Source organism: Belonocnema kinseyi, chromosome 7, assembly GCF_010883055.1.
Source record: "Belonocnema kinseyi isolate 2016_QV_RU_SX_M_011 chromosome 7, B_treatae_v1, whole genome shotgun sequence".
Taxonomy (NCBI): Eukaryota; Metazoa; Arthropoda; class Insecta; order Hymenoptera; family Cynipidae; genus Belonocnema; species Belonocnema kinseyi.
In genome coordinates this window covers 107,320,819-107,334,610 of record NC_046663.1, presented here as the reverse complement: position 1 = coordinate 107,334,610, position 13,792 = coordinate 107,320,819, and the positions used below count along the sequence as shown (strand labels likewise).

Here is a 13,792-nt window from a genome sequence, read left to right as displayed (position 1 = left end):
CTAAAATAATCATGCGAGCGCTTTTTCTCATAATTAAACATTTTTATTATAAAAAAATTTAACAAACCAAAATTTTTATTCAGAGATTGCTAAAAATTAAATATGGATTCAAGACAGTTCTTAACAATTTTTTTGAAATTAAAACTGTTTACTCTACAAAAGGTTATATAATCTTGAGTGAAAAAGGTTATTAAAAAATTATATTTCTGGACTCTGCAGAATTTTCTCCTCGGATGGTATTTAGATATTTTTGATATGCAATTAGAAAAATCGTGGGAGCGGTTTTTCAAAAACCAATGTTTATTCTAATTTTTTTATCTCTGGTTTTATTTATATTATAGAATTCTTTCTGCTTAAAACCCGAGTAAAAGATTATCATGAAATTATATTCCAAAATGAGAACTTTATAATCTACAGACGTTATTGTATATTAAAAAAAAAACTTTTATCACAACAAAAGTTATTGAAGCATTTTTTAATCACCGTTTCATCTCAGAAAATATTAAGTTGCAATTAAATTATGCTGGTATGATTTACAAAATAAAATCTTAAAATTTTTGTACCAAATTTTGTTAGTGGAAATTTTTTTGAAGTGCTTTTAAGTCAACATAAAACAGTATCCACCAAATATAATCTAACTTCAAGGATCTTTTGTTTAAGTTCACATTAAAAAACTAAAGAGAAGATTTTTTGTTAAAAATGTTAATTATTCACTATTAATCTAATTTATTTTTCACTTTTCTTTTTAAAATAAAAAAAGTATGATAAGGAAGTTTAGATAGTACTTGCAAATCCAAAAACTGGCAAAATCACTAAATATTGAAATAAATTACCGAACTTTTTTCGTCGTTTTAACAATGCTGACTTAAAAATTAAGCGCACAGACCATTTATTAATTTTTGTAAATAAATGGTCAAGTACACAAAGTGAAACAAATGGTTCGTTTCAGCCATCTTCATACAATGGCAATTTGTATAAGAACGAAATATGTTGTTTTTAGAGGAAATTAGCCGGCAGGTATATTTCCGATTTAAGAAATTACGGATAATATCCGCAATTTCATGACAATATTATCAAATATTATTTATCTCGTGCTCTTTCATAAAAGATATTTTGCATTTTTTACCAGAAAAAAATAGTATTTTTCGAACAAAAATTCTCCTGGACTAAAATATGGTTTAGTCCCCAAAAAGCTGATAGGAAGCCTTTCTTATCATTTTGTAACAAATGTAGAAGATGGGCTTTTCAGAAAATATTGTTTTCGTATTTTCAGAATTTCAACAGAAAAATAGAGAATATTTTCTGCAAAGCCCGAACTTTTTTATTTTTTGCAATATTAAAAAAAATTGCTGATATAAGAAAAATATCCTATCATTAAAACTCACCAGAATCAACAAGGAAAACTCGAATATCTGATTTATGTCATAAACTTTAGAATATCTGTAACTTTGCGGACAAATTTTTTCTGAGATCAGAAATATACATTTCGCCTAATTTCCTCTGAAAAAGCAACGTATTTCGTCGATGAGAGATTGTGCGTCTTGAATGGTAGAACCTGAAGTATTGTTCGGCATAGCGGGCGTCACAGACCGGTTCCTATATCTCCTATTGTATCCTAAAATCAGGGAATTTCTGTAAGAAGCAACTGTAAAAAAATAATCGGGGCTGCTACACATTCATTGTTGGTCACTTTTTTCTCAAATCACTTTTTAGTCACTTTTATAAATAAAAAGATATTAGTCTCTTTTCTTTCAATAAATTGATTAATGCCCAGGAAACAAAAATCCATTCACTTCTGTTAAATCGGTTTTGAAGGCTTTTGAATTGCGTATCTGTCACTGTAATTTCAAATTGCCGCCGATTTGTTTTTTAAAGACTTTTATTCGTTATAATTTTGTTGACTAATTTATATGCCTTGTAGACCTGTGCATGATTACTTTTAATCTTTCGATAATTTATAAATTTAAAAAATCGTGTAAAATATGGCAGCTTAACCCAAAAAAAGTCGGTCTCATTCAAAAAGAAGAAATCGATTCAATATAACCTTGCTTGAAAAGGTCTTTGAAGTGCATGGCAGATTCGAAGCTACTTGAAAAAATGACCGATTCACATAGTCGCAAACCGATTCTGTTTTAACTTCCTAAATCTGCAAATGATAGATACGCAATTCACAGAGTCGTCTTTTCAATGGATTCTTTTTTGCTGGGTGGGTTAATCACTATTTTGTACCGAAATTTTATTACACGTAAACATTTCCGAATTCTTAATTGATTTCAATAATTTGAAGGAATTTTTAAAACTTCCAAGGTATTTTCAAAAGCTTCAGATTTACCGAGGATTTTAAGGAATTTTAAAGCTCTCAATGTATTTTGATACATTTTCCTGGATTTCAGGAAATATCTTCATAGAATTTCACGATATTTTATAATATTTTAGTAGATCTTAAAGGATTTACTCATGAGAAGTGAGCTATTTCGTAGGGTTTCAAAGATTTGAAATTTTTTTGAATTCGCCCAGAATTATTATGAACTCATCTTGTATTCTTTCATTTCTTTAAAATTTTGTCGAATTTTTTAAATGTAATTGATTTTTTCTAAATTTACTCAATTCTGCTAAACTAAATAGATTTTTTTTATCAAAGGATTTGAAATATTTTACGGTATTTTTTGGAACACCTAGGCATTATCAAGCGCTTTAAAAAATCTTTAAGTATGTGAAAAGATTTAAAAGGATTTAAAATATTTTAGGTTATTTTAAAAGTTGACAAGTTTAAATTTTTTAAATGGGGGTCAAAAGATATCAAAGTATTTGAAATATTTTAGGTAATTAAAAAATTTCCCTAATTTTTTAAATTTATTTCAATCCTTTGAAAAGATTTCAGAAACTTTGAGATACTTTAGGGCATTTTAAAAAGACTTAAACAATTTCAAGAAATTTCCAAGGGTTTTAATAATTGTATGGCATTTAGCCAAATTCGCATGGGTTTTTAAAGAATTTCAGAAGATGTCGAAGAATTTTACAGGATCTGTAGGGTTATAGTATATTTTTCATGATTCCTAGGGATTTTATAAGCTTTTTGAGGATTTCAATGACTATAGGATTTTTAAAGCTCTCTTAAGTATTTTAATAAATTTTTTAGGGTTTCAGAAAGTATTAACATATTTCAGGTAATTTCACGGGATTTTATAATATTTTAATGGATTTCAAATAATTAATTTACAAGAAGTGAGGCATTTCTTAGGGTTTCAAGATATTTTCAAATATCGCCAGATCTCATAGAATTTTACGGGATTTAATAATTATTTATTATTGGATTTTGAAAGTTTCAACGATTTGAAAAGTTTTGACATTAGTTTTTGCCATTCACCCTGAATGATTTACATTTTTTTTCTTGGGCATTTTCAAGAGCTTTATAAAATTTCAAGAAATTGTTTATTTATTTCAAAAGTTTGAAGGGGATTCAAAGACTTTTTTCAAGAGATTTAATCAATTTTAAGGGATTTAAGGAAATTATAAGTTATAAGAAAGTCATGCTCATTTATAATATTTGAAGTATCTCTTTTGAACAGAAAAACTTTTTTAATGAATATAATTCAAAGTTTTGGGAAAGGTGTTTTAAAAATTGTTTTTATTTTGTATTTTTGGTCCATCTCTATTTATAAATTGATCAATTTAAACACCTTAGTTTGCCTAATAAGTAAAAAATCACTAATGCTTCCTCTATGAGGAAACAAATATAGCACCATATAATTATAAACTCAAAATGGAAACACTCGAAATTAAATTCTCAGCTAGTTTAACATAATTTCCAATTTAATTTAAGTCTTTTGTGGTTATAAATTTGTAGTTTTTTTAAACATTTCAAAGGATTTGAAATGACGTTTTTTATTCACCCTGAATTCTTATTAATTTATGCCAAATTATTTGTAACCCTCTTAAATTTTTTCCATTTACTCGAATTCTTCTAAATTTAATGAATTCTACATAATTCAATGGATTTTTATGAATTTTTAAAAGTTTAATTTGATTTATCCTGAATTTTCTGCCTTTTAAGGGCAAAAAAGTACCGTATGAGCGTGACAGAAAGTAGCCTTTGTTTCCTATATTTTATCCTATATTCCACTCAATTATTGTTAAAATATTTCTTTTGAGTCATGAACTTTTTGAGAAACTAGTTTTAATAAAGAAAAATAAATTATACGGAATTTTGTGAATTAAAATTAATAATAGTCTTAAATAAAAACATTTTCCAGATGATGAATGTAAATTTTTAAAATAATTTGCATAGATTGAAATATAATTTTTAAGTTTGAAAATACTTCCCATTAAAAAAATGATCTAAAGCATATGGTAGCGCGTGCATTTTGGCTGGGAATATGTCAAATACGTATTAATAATTGCCCATTTTCATTATAATTGAGGATTATACAGTTTCAGTATAAAATTTGCGAAAGATTATTTATTTAAATTGCTTGAAGTACGAAAAAAAATAATTTAAAGTGTTTCGAATTCCATACAACATCTGTGTTTGTGTTAAGAAATATTAAAAATAACTGTTTTCAGGTAAATAGATTTCTTATTATGTTTTCTTATCCCAAAAGTATCACCCTTTAGTAAAATTATCAATCATACTATTTTCCATCATTATTAAAACCCTTTTAGAAATAATCCGTTAGACAAATTTTGCCACCTAGTTCTTATTTTTCAATTCATTATCACTTAGATGAAATAATATATAGATAAGCATAATTTTTAATTGTACTTAAATCATTGACAGCGTACTTTCTTGGGTCAAGAATGACACCCGACAGGGATTTTCACTGGAATATCCCCATATTACACTTCATGCCATCTCACGAGACGAACAAGTTCATCCTCGGCATTGTCTGTACGTTATGGTCGATGCCAAAGTAGATCTTCCAGGTAGTTTTCGACATTATACTTTATCATGTACTTCGTATAGTTATTGCACATATAACAAAGTTATTATTGTAAATATAAAAACTAATTTTTAAATTGCATCAAACTTCAAATAAGCTTCGTTACAAATGAATTCAGAGTTTTCATTGCTTCCACGTGTGCTTTCAAGTAACGTGCAGTCCTCTAGATATCGAAAAAAATTTTATTCAGATTTCTCCGGAAATTAATAACGAAGAAAATTGGAGACGACTTTTTACATTTGCAAGAGCTTCAGGACATGTATAACTTTTCCTATTCCTACCTTACATTTTTTTCCCCTACCCTTTTCACAAGAAGTGAGATATCTAGCTGACAGATTAGCATAATTAATAAAAGGGTCTCAGGAAGTTTACGTACTAATAAATTTTTCGAGGTGCGAAAAGATTTTTCTTTGCAATTGGACAAATGTATTAGTACATGAACGTTCATTAGTCCCTTTTCTTTATTAATTCTAAGCTTCAGCTCCGTATCTTAGTTCGTGCGGAATTCATAGGGTCTAAAACAAAATGTGTTTAAGGTAGGAATCTGATAAGTCTTATATGCCCTTAATCGATACTTTTCACTTTAATATACCCCTGCGATTCCAAATATTTTGCATGATTTTTTGTGAATAAGTTATGTGGTAACTTTCCTATTAAAATTAGTACTGTGTTTAAAAGAAATCGACTGAAATAGTTGTACTCAATTTTGACGAACTTGATAAATGAATTTAACTTTTGTAGATGAAGCACGAACACCTTCCGAAAGTAACTCAGATGAAGAAGATGAAGATGATTCAGATGCCCCAATGACTGAAATGAGGTTTGCGCCTGATAATACAAACAATTTAGATGCTATGTTTCAAGCCATGAGTCAATGCCAAGCCCTTCATCCAGATCCACACGACAGCTTCTCTGACGGTAATTTTCAAACAGTTTTATTTTTAGGTTTTCATTTTTCATTTGTCTCCCAATTAGGAGCGTGAAAACTGAAAGAATGTAGAGTTTTTAATGATAATTTCAAGTCTGTCCATAAAACTAACTTTTATTTTATGCTCAGCTGAAGAAGATATTTATGAAGATGCAGAAGAAGATGAATTCGAGTATTACGAAGTAGGTGCTGGTGATGCCCCATACATTTTATCAGCAGGTATTACATTCATTATAAAACAAAAGCTCTTTCAGTTGATATTAATTTTCGTTAATTCTTGAAGAAAATACTCATTGACTTTTTTTATCAGAAATAGTTGGAGAAAATCACAATGGCAACGGCGTGGAAACAGAAGAAGCTATGGACGTTGAAGCCGGTCAATTCGAAGACGCAGAAGAAGATCCCTAAACAATTTGATTTTAAATTGCGACAACATTTGGTACTTTTGCATTTAGTTATCGTTTAATTTATTGTACCACACCACGGTTATCTTTTTACCTACGTATATAATCGCTACTGCATACAGTACAACGGATACTCGACAAATCTCAAAGCACGAAACTTTATTTATAATTATTTTGTACATGGTACTTTCTTAGGTAAAAAAATAATTAAATAAATAATTCTACACCGTTTGACGGTGATATTAAGTTTTTTTTTTAATCGAGCTTGAAGCACTAATAAAAGAACTGATCAAAATATTCTGGGAAAATCCCAATGGTTAAAAAATTGTGGAAACCCCAGATTTACACCATAATTAAAGTGACAACATATTCAATATTTAAAGGCAAGAAAACATTAAATTCATTCAGAATACTCATGCTCTCACAATCTTCACAAAACATATATATGAGAAAATCACTCGCTTCATCGATATACATTTCACTGTAATATGCAAAACGTATCGATAGGCTCGATGTCTCACAACAAATATAATTTTCATCCGAGGCTTTAATGTTTCTTGAAAAAAAAGCGTTAAAGTCTCTCAGGAATCTATGGCGAACCAGATTTAAACGTAATCATCGTTACTTAACATTCCGCATGTCAACGCTTGGAAAAACAAACGCCACGATTTCATCGACAAATTTGAAATTACTCGCAATTATCCAATGTAACAGCGCTTGAATAAAATTAAGACATTTTAGATCGTTTGTTTGTAATTTCTGTAAAACCTCAAACAAACTGTGATGTGTTTATAGCACGATTTTTGTTTTAATCCTTTCAGCTAATTGAATTTTTATTTTACCTAGACATTTCTTCACTCTAATCAATGGACATTTAAATAACAGGCATCGGACTCAATATTTTCCTTCTCTACAAAAAATAATGCAACTATTTTTTCACGTTGCCTTTTAGACAAATTTTGAAACTTCTTCTCTAGATTGGCTAAAATAACATCCGCCAACTCAAAAATCGAAAATTCAAGATTTCAAATAATTTTTAAATAAAAAATTTTTAGGTAATTACTAATTTCAAGATCATTTCCAGGCTTCAAGGAGTCTTACCAAACCTAGACGATTTTAGAGGATCTCAAAGGACGAACGATTTAAAAAATTTCAATTGGTTTCAAAGGATTTTAAATTATTTTACAAGATTCCGAGGGATTTCAAGAATTTCTAATGAGCTTCAAATGGAGTAAATTAAGTGGAACGAAATTTTAAGCAATTTCTGCGGAATCGATTAGGTATCAAAGGAGTTCCAAAATTAAAACATTTTTACAGGAGTTTTAAAAAATATTAGGGATTTCAAGATTATTATTATTGTCTTGTAGAACTGGTCCATTTAAGTCCCATAGCGCTGCGGTTAAAACATATTGTACTATGCCTTTTGATTTTTGATTTTACTGAGGTGGGTTTAGAATGACTATGAATTTAATCACAGCCAGTTATAGCCCGCTGTCGCATCTGCCTTTATTATAAGTACTCGAATTTTTCTGAACGTTTGGCCAGTGGAGGGGAATCTGCAGAAAAACACCTCTCCAGTTCAGCCAGTTTTTTCAACAGTCGAGTTTTTGAGGTGAACTTACGACCACGACCGTCGAATTGACACAATCATCCTCGGCGTCAAATCTTCCGCTGAAATTGGCTTGGCATTTGGACTCTTCCCGTGTAGAGGTTTACCTCGCAGCCACTGCCGTCGAGAGATTTCAAGATGTACGGGATTTTAATCATTTCAAAGAAGATAAGTGTATATTAATAAATTCCGAGGAATTTCAAGCAATTTTAAGGATTTTTGAAATCATATTTACACAATTTCAAGGACTTTTACAATATCAGGGTGGCGACTTGGCCGATAATTTACTTTTGATCGCAGTAAAATTCAATTTTTACTGTTTTAATATTTTTGTCCATTTATTAAAGTGATTTCTACTGTATCTACAATCGCAGATTTTTCAGATGATCTCAGTTTTCTATAATTGCATCATAATTTATTATTGAATGCTTATTATTTTTTCAGAATTTTATTAGAAAATAGTTATCGTTTTTATTTTAGGACAGAGAGTTCCCGTAAAGAAATATAGTTTTACTTGGAATTTTATAAAAGGATTATGATTTGGATTTAGAAAAAAGGAATTTCTGTTCCAAGTCAGAATTTGTCACAATTTGCAAGTTCCCTCTTCCATAAAGATAAAGGAAGTACTTCCAGTAGTTTTTAGAGCACATATAGTATTTCAAAGAAGAAACAGTGCTAAAATATAATAGAAAATTTTGTTACATTATTCGTTGCGAATTCAGCTTTCTTTAGTTAAAATTCAACGCAAAAATTTAACTATTTTGTTGTTGTTGAAGATTGATCAATTTAATTGAAAATTCATCTCTGAAGAATTAACTACTTTCTTGAAAATTAATTTTTTTAACTAAAATATAACTATTCAAATAGGCCTTCTTGAAGAAAATATCTTTTAATCTTTATGGTTGAAAATTAATATTTTTGGTATGAAATATAACTATTCCAGTTGCGGATTCTTCATTTTAGTAGAAAATTCATCAATCAATTAATGTCCATTTTTAGTTGAAAAATGATCTTTTCTTGTTCAAAATTTCGGATGAAATTTTATATTTTCTAATTGAAAATTCAGCTATTTCGTTGAACATCCACATATTTGGTTCAAAACCGATTTTCTGATAGAAAATTATCTTTTTCTGTGCAAGTTAATCTTCTTGTTTAAAAGTTCTTATTTTCGGTTTAAAATTCAAGTAATCCAGTTGAATATTTATAATTTTAGTTGAAAATTCATCCTTTAGATTGGAAATAAAATTTCTTGGTTGAAAGTTAAACTCTTTTGTTAACAATTTATTTTTGTGGCTGAAGATTCATAATTTTAATTAAAAATTAATTTCTTTGATATATGAGCTATTCAATTGAAAACTTCTTTCTTCTTTGGATGAAAAGGAATTTTTTGCCAAAAATTTAACTATTTTGTTGAAAATTATTTATTTGAACTAAATGCCGATTTTATGTGGTTTCATTATTTTATAAGAAATGACTGATTTCCAAGATGCTTAGGGAATTTAAGAATTTCTAGGGATTTCAAAGGATTTTCAAGAATTTTGTGCATTCTTAAGGATTCGAAGGAATTTAACGAGATGTGAAAATTTGTAACGGGTTTCAAAGAATTTCGTAGGTTTTCATAAACTTTCAAAAGATTTTAAAACTTATCCAGGCTATCAATAATATTTAAAATATTTCAAGAGATTGCAATAGATTTTTATGCAACTTTATGACAAATTAAATGAAATGTGTAGAGATTTCTGCGGATGTAAGGGATACATAGAATTTTCCAGTAATTACAGAGGAACTCAACAGATGTCAAGAGATTCGAAAGAATTCAGGCCTTTTTAAAAGATTTGAAAGGATTTTATGCGATTTTATGAGAAATGTATATTAGGGTGATCCAAAATGGTGACTTTTAAATAAATGCAAACGACCCCCCCCCCCCCAATCAAATCGTTTCGAAGTCCAAAAAAACTAAACCCATATATTTTTTTAATTCTGATTTTTAATGGTGCCTGTTGGGACTTCAAATTCGCATGGGAAAATGCATGAGAAAATGTCGATTTTTGGTATTTTTCGAATAATTGTTCAGGGTTAGGGAAAAGTTGACATTAAAGTTATAAGACTTGTAGAGAACTTTCCAACGAAGAATTTGACCTATTATACGTATGGATCTGAAAACTACCCTTAAATCAAAAAATGTACATTCTTCAGAAAATTGACTCTTTTAAGCAGTTTTTTCTCCTTTTTTTCCGGAAATAATTACTGCAGGTATATTGGAATGTTTACAAATCTTTTTTAGTTGATTTATATATATTTAAATAAATTCCATTTGTTTAAATAATCTGTTTTTCTCGAAAATTCGTCTAAAATCTGTTTTTTGAGATCGGAATGGCAGTTTATTATCTCAAAAAGACTTCATTTATTTAAAAATTTCTTCCTATTGTTTAAACAATTATTATTTTCGACTTTTTTCAAATTATGGTAGAAAAGTCAGCTTTTCTTGTAATAAACCTTTAGATTTAAATTTCAAGGTATCTTGTCTACAGTATCTAATAAATCCTCAATCGTTTAAACAAATTTAATTTGTTTGAAAAAATTTGGTTGTTCAATTCCCCTAAAATTCTGTTATTGCATGTTGCTAGACAGTACAGGGGAAAGTTTCCAGGCATCAGCAAATCAACACTATCTCGCGACGCACAGTGGTAGGAAATGTAGACTGAGAAATGAAGAATAAATGCAGGTAATACAATTTTTTGACTTTGGAGATCACTAATTATAACATTTATTATTTGAAGACAAAATTTAACTCCTCAATTTACCGAAAAAAAATATTCAAAACAATTCAATTTTCTTGAACTATTAATGGAAAGTTTAAAATAAATAATAATTTTATTATTTAAACAATGGAAATTATTTGAAAATATGAACGTCACTTAAAAATAACAGTTGTCCAGTCCGATCTAAAAAAAAAAACCCGAATTTTGGGCGAATTGAAGAAAAAAAATTGTTTTAACAATTGAGGATTTATTAGATAATTTAAACAAGATACCTTGAAAGTAAAATCAATAGGTTTATTACAAAAAAAGCTGAATTTTCTACCATAATTTGAAAAAAGTTGAAAATTGATAATAATAATTAATTGTTTAAACAATAGGAAGAAATTTTTAAATAAATGAAGCCTTTTTAAGATAATAAACTGCCATTCCGATCTCAAAAACAGATTTTAGACGAATTTTCGAGAAAAACAGGTTTATTAAACAAATAAAATTTATTTAAATAAATATAAATCAACTGAAAAGTATTTGTAAACATTCCAATAGACCTATAGTAATGATTTCTGGAAAAGAGGAGAACAAGCTGCTTAAAAGAGTCAATTTCCTGAAGAATGTACATTTTTTTATTTAAAGGTAGTTTTCAGGGCACCCTGAATAATTATTCGAAAAATACCAAAAAATGACTTTTTTCCATGCATTTTCTCATACAACTTTGAAGTCCCAGCAGGCACCATTAAAAATCAAAATTAAAAAAAAAATACGCGTTTACTTCTTTCGGATTTCGAAATAATTCTCAGGGAAAAAAGCATAATGCGATATAAATAATAAATTAATTAGACAATTATTCTGAAATACGTTGCCTTTATTTTCCTTTCTCATAGAAAATTTACAAACTCAAAGTAATGCTCGCAGTAGTATAGAAGTCTTGGAAATAGCATCCACGATTTCTGTCAGCTACACTCAAGATATTTACAATATCACAATCTTCACATATATTACAAACCAGTCGGTTCACTGCTATATATTCTCTGTATATTATGCAAAAAGCACTTGCAAATATACAAATAAAAACGATAAGGCATTTACGAGCAGGTTTGATCAGAATTTCGGAAACCCCAAAACTATGTTCGTTTCACCAAAATTCATGTCGCTTTTAATCACTGTATCGATTGTCCTATATATTCCTTCATCGGATTTTTTTAGGACCAAAGATAAGATCTGCATCAGGAGCTCCTTTCGGATGATTATATTTCTGTCGCCTTTCCCTGTTCAAGTTCACTGTCACGGGTCTAGCACCTTGACTTATAGTTTCTTGATAATCCTCCTCCTCTTGTCTTTCCGTGATATTGAGTGTTAATCTCTTCACTTTTTCCTTCTCTTCTTTCTGCTCCTGCTCTCGATTTCTCAAATTCATCGCCAACTCGGAAGACACGGGGACTGCTAAATTCTTATACTGTTGCTTATTTCCTTTTCTCAACATCAGAACAAAATCGACAGTCGTATTATCCGAAGGAACTTCTTGCAATTGTTCGTAAGTTTTTTTTGTACTTTTCACGTGAAGCGGTACCGAAATATCAACTTGCTGAGGCTTTACAGAATCACGCATTCTATCCTGAATATTATCAGACACCATTTTATCAAGAGCTGACAAGAAATCGTCATCTTCTGGACAAGTGACTCTCTTTGGTCCTGAGGGAAGAGCTGCGTCCAATTCGGAAGCATCCATAATAACACCATCAGTACATCCTTCAGATAAACTCTGTTCTCCCTGCGTATTTTCCCGTGTTCCCTGGTGTTCTTCTCTCTCACCGTCAACCAACCAATCTTCTTCAGACTGGCCTTCGGAGTAATCTTCAGATTCCTCAAAATGCAAATCTGCCACTCCCTTCGCATCTCCACTCCCATTTCCGGTAGCTTGCGCCGTTTCTTCATCTGCTTCTAAAATTACTCCCATTTCGTTTTCCCCAATCAGCTGATCTTCGTTAACCGGAGTCGAAAGGGAAGGATAGAGAGTATTTCGAAGTTCTTCAACAGCACATTGGGCTTCCTTGTAATTTTCGAAAAGCTGCATCTTTGGTCTCAACATGGTGAGAGTGTCCCGAAACATGTAGTCAACATCAATTGGAAAAATATTTTCGGAGGTCCAAATAGGGTCTGTGCGCTTGAACCAGTAATAATGTTGGAAGAATATCAAAAAGTAGTCGAGCTTCTTTTTACTCGAGCCGCCGCTGAAATATTGGCCGCAGGTTTCAAGAAGAGTGCAGACGAGTCTGATGCGGAATAAATGTTCAGGAGGATCTAGAACACTTGGGACGCCGTGTTCCAGACTGACACCAAAAGTTATTAAAAGATAAAGGGTTCGGAATATGTCGCCACTTTCTACCATTCGGTAATTGTAAAGTTCCCCCAGGTATTTGACCATGGCGACTCGGCGTTGATTGTACTTGGGAAGGTTTATCTCCATGCAGAGTCTTATATCTTCCAAGACACCGTCGACGACGTAGGGACCAACGGCTTCGTAATGCGCTACGAGTCCCGCCAAAAGACTTCCCACACATCTGAAAAAAGAACAGTCAGAATTGAACTATGTAGCAAAAGTGTTTCAAATGAAGACAATGTACGATATTCGATATTACAAAGGGAAAAACCAATTAAATATCAGATGAAATTGTGTACATTTTAATGAGATCGTCTTTTGAGTTTTTAAAGTTAAATTTGCAACATTTTCAAGTATAAAATCAGGTTTACAATGCGCAATTCTTTCTAAAGCCGTTTGATTTCAAAAATTTTATTTTTACTTTTCAAAAATTCATTTTCCATGTACATCAATTGAGCAAATATTTTATTCAGTTTTGCAGGCTAGAATGAAAACTTTAAAAGTGTTTAAAATTCTACAACTTTGATGGTAAAACGTTTAAACACGATTAACTATAGACATTTAGATATAAATTACTTGAATATTTTTTAAACTGAAATGACGTGCTGATAGCAAAAACTTGTTACAAAATTGTTGTTTCTTTCTAATTCGTATTTACCGCAACTTTCTCAAAATTAAATGATTTTTCAATTGAAACCTTAAAAATTACGATCGTTCAAAATTGTTCTCTTTCAAATCGAGAACTTTGATAATTAAGCAATCAAGCAAACCTATT

The 13,792-nt window shown here is 30.0% G+C and overlaps 2 protein-coding genes across 2 annotated transcripts in view; one reads left to right on the top strand and one right to left on the bottom strand.

Annotated features, from left to right (window-relative positions):
• Positions 1 to 7,012, top strand: part of LOC117177077 (methylosome subunit pICln) — an 8,810-nt gene extending 1,798 nt beyond the window's left edge. The window contains exons 3-6 of the mRNA XM_033367561.1: positions 4,778 to 4,923; positions 5,682 to 5,858; positions 5,998 to 6,087; positions 6,179 to 7,012. Coding sequence (XP_033223452.1) covers positions 4,778 to 4,923; positions 5,682 to 5,858; positions 5,998 to 6,087; positions 6,179 to 6,276 — 511 coding nt within the window. The 3' untranslated portion in view covers positions 6,277 to 7,012. The remainder of the gene's footprint in view (positions 1 to 4,777; positions 4,924 to 5,681; positions 5,859 to 5,997; positions 6,088 to 6,178) is intronic.
• Positions 7,013 to 11,481: 4,469 nt separating this feature from the next.
• LOC117175979 (regulator of nonsense transcripts 2) overlaps positions 11,482 to 13,792 on the bottom strand; it is an 8,349-nt gene continuing 6,038 nt past the window's right edge. The window contains exon 3 of the mRNA XM_033365876.1: positions 11,482 to 13,198. Coding sequence (XP_033221767.1) covers positions 11,827 to 13,198 — 1,372 coding nt within the window. The 3' untranslated portion in view covers positions 11,482 to 11,826. The remainder of the gene's footprint in view (positions 13,199 to 13,792) is intronic.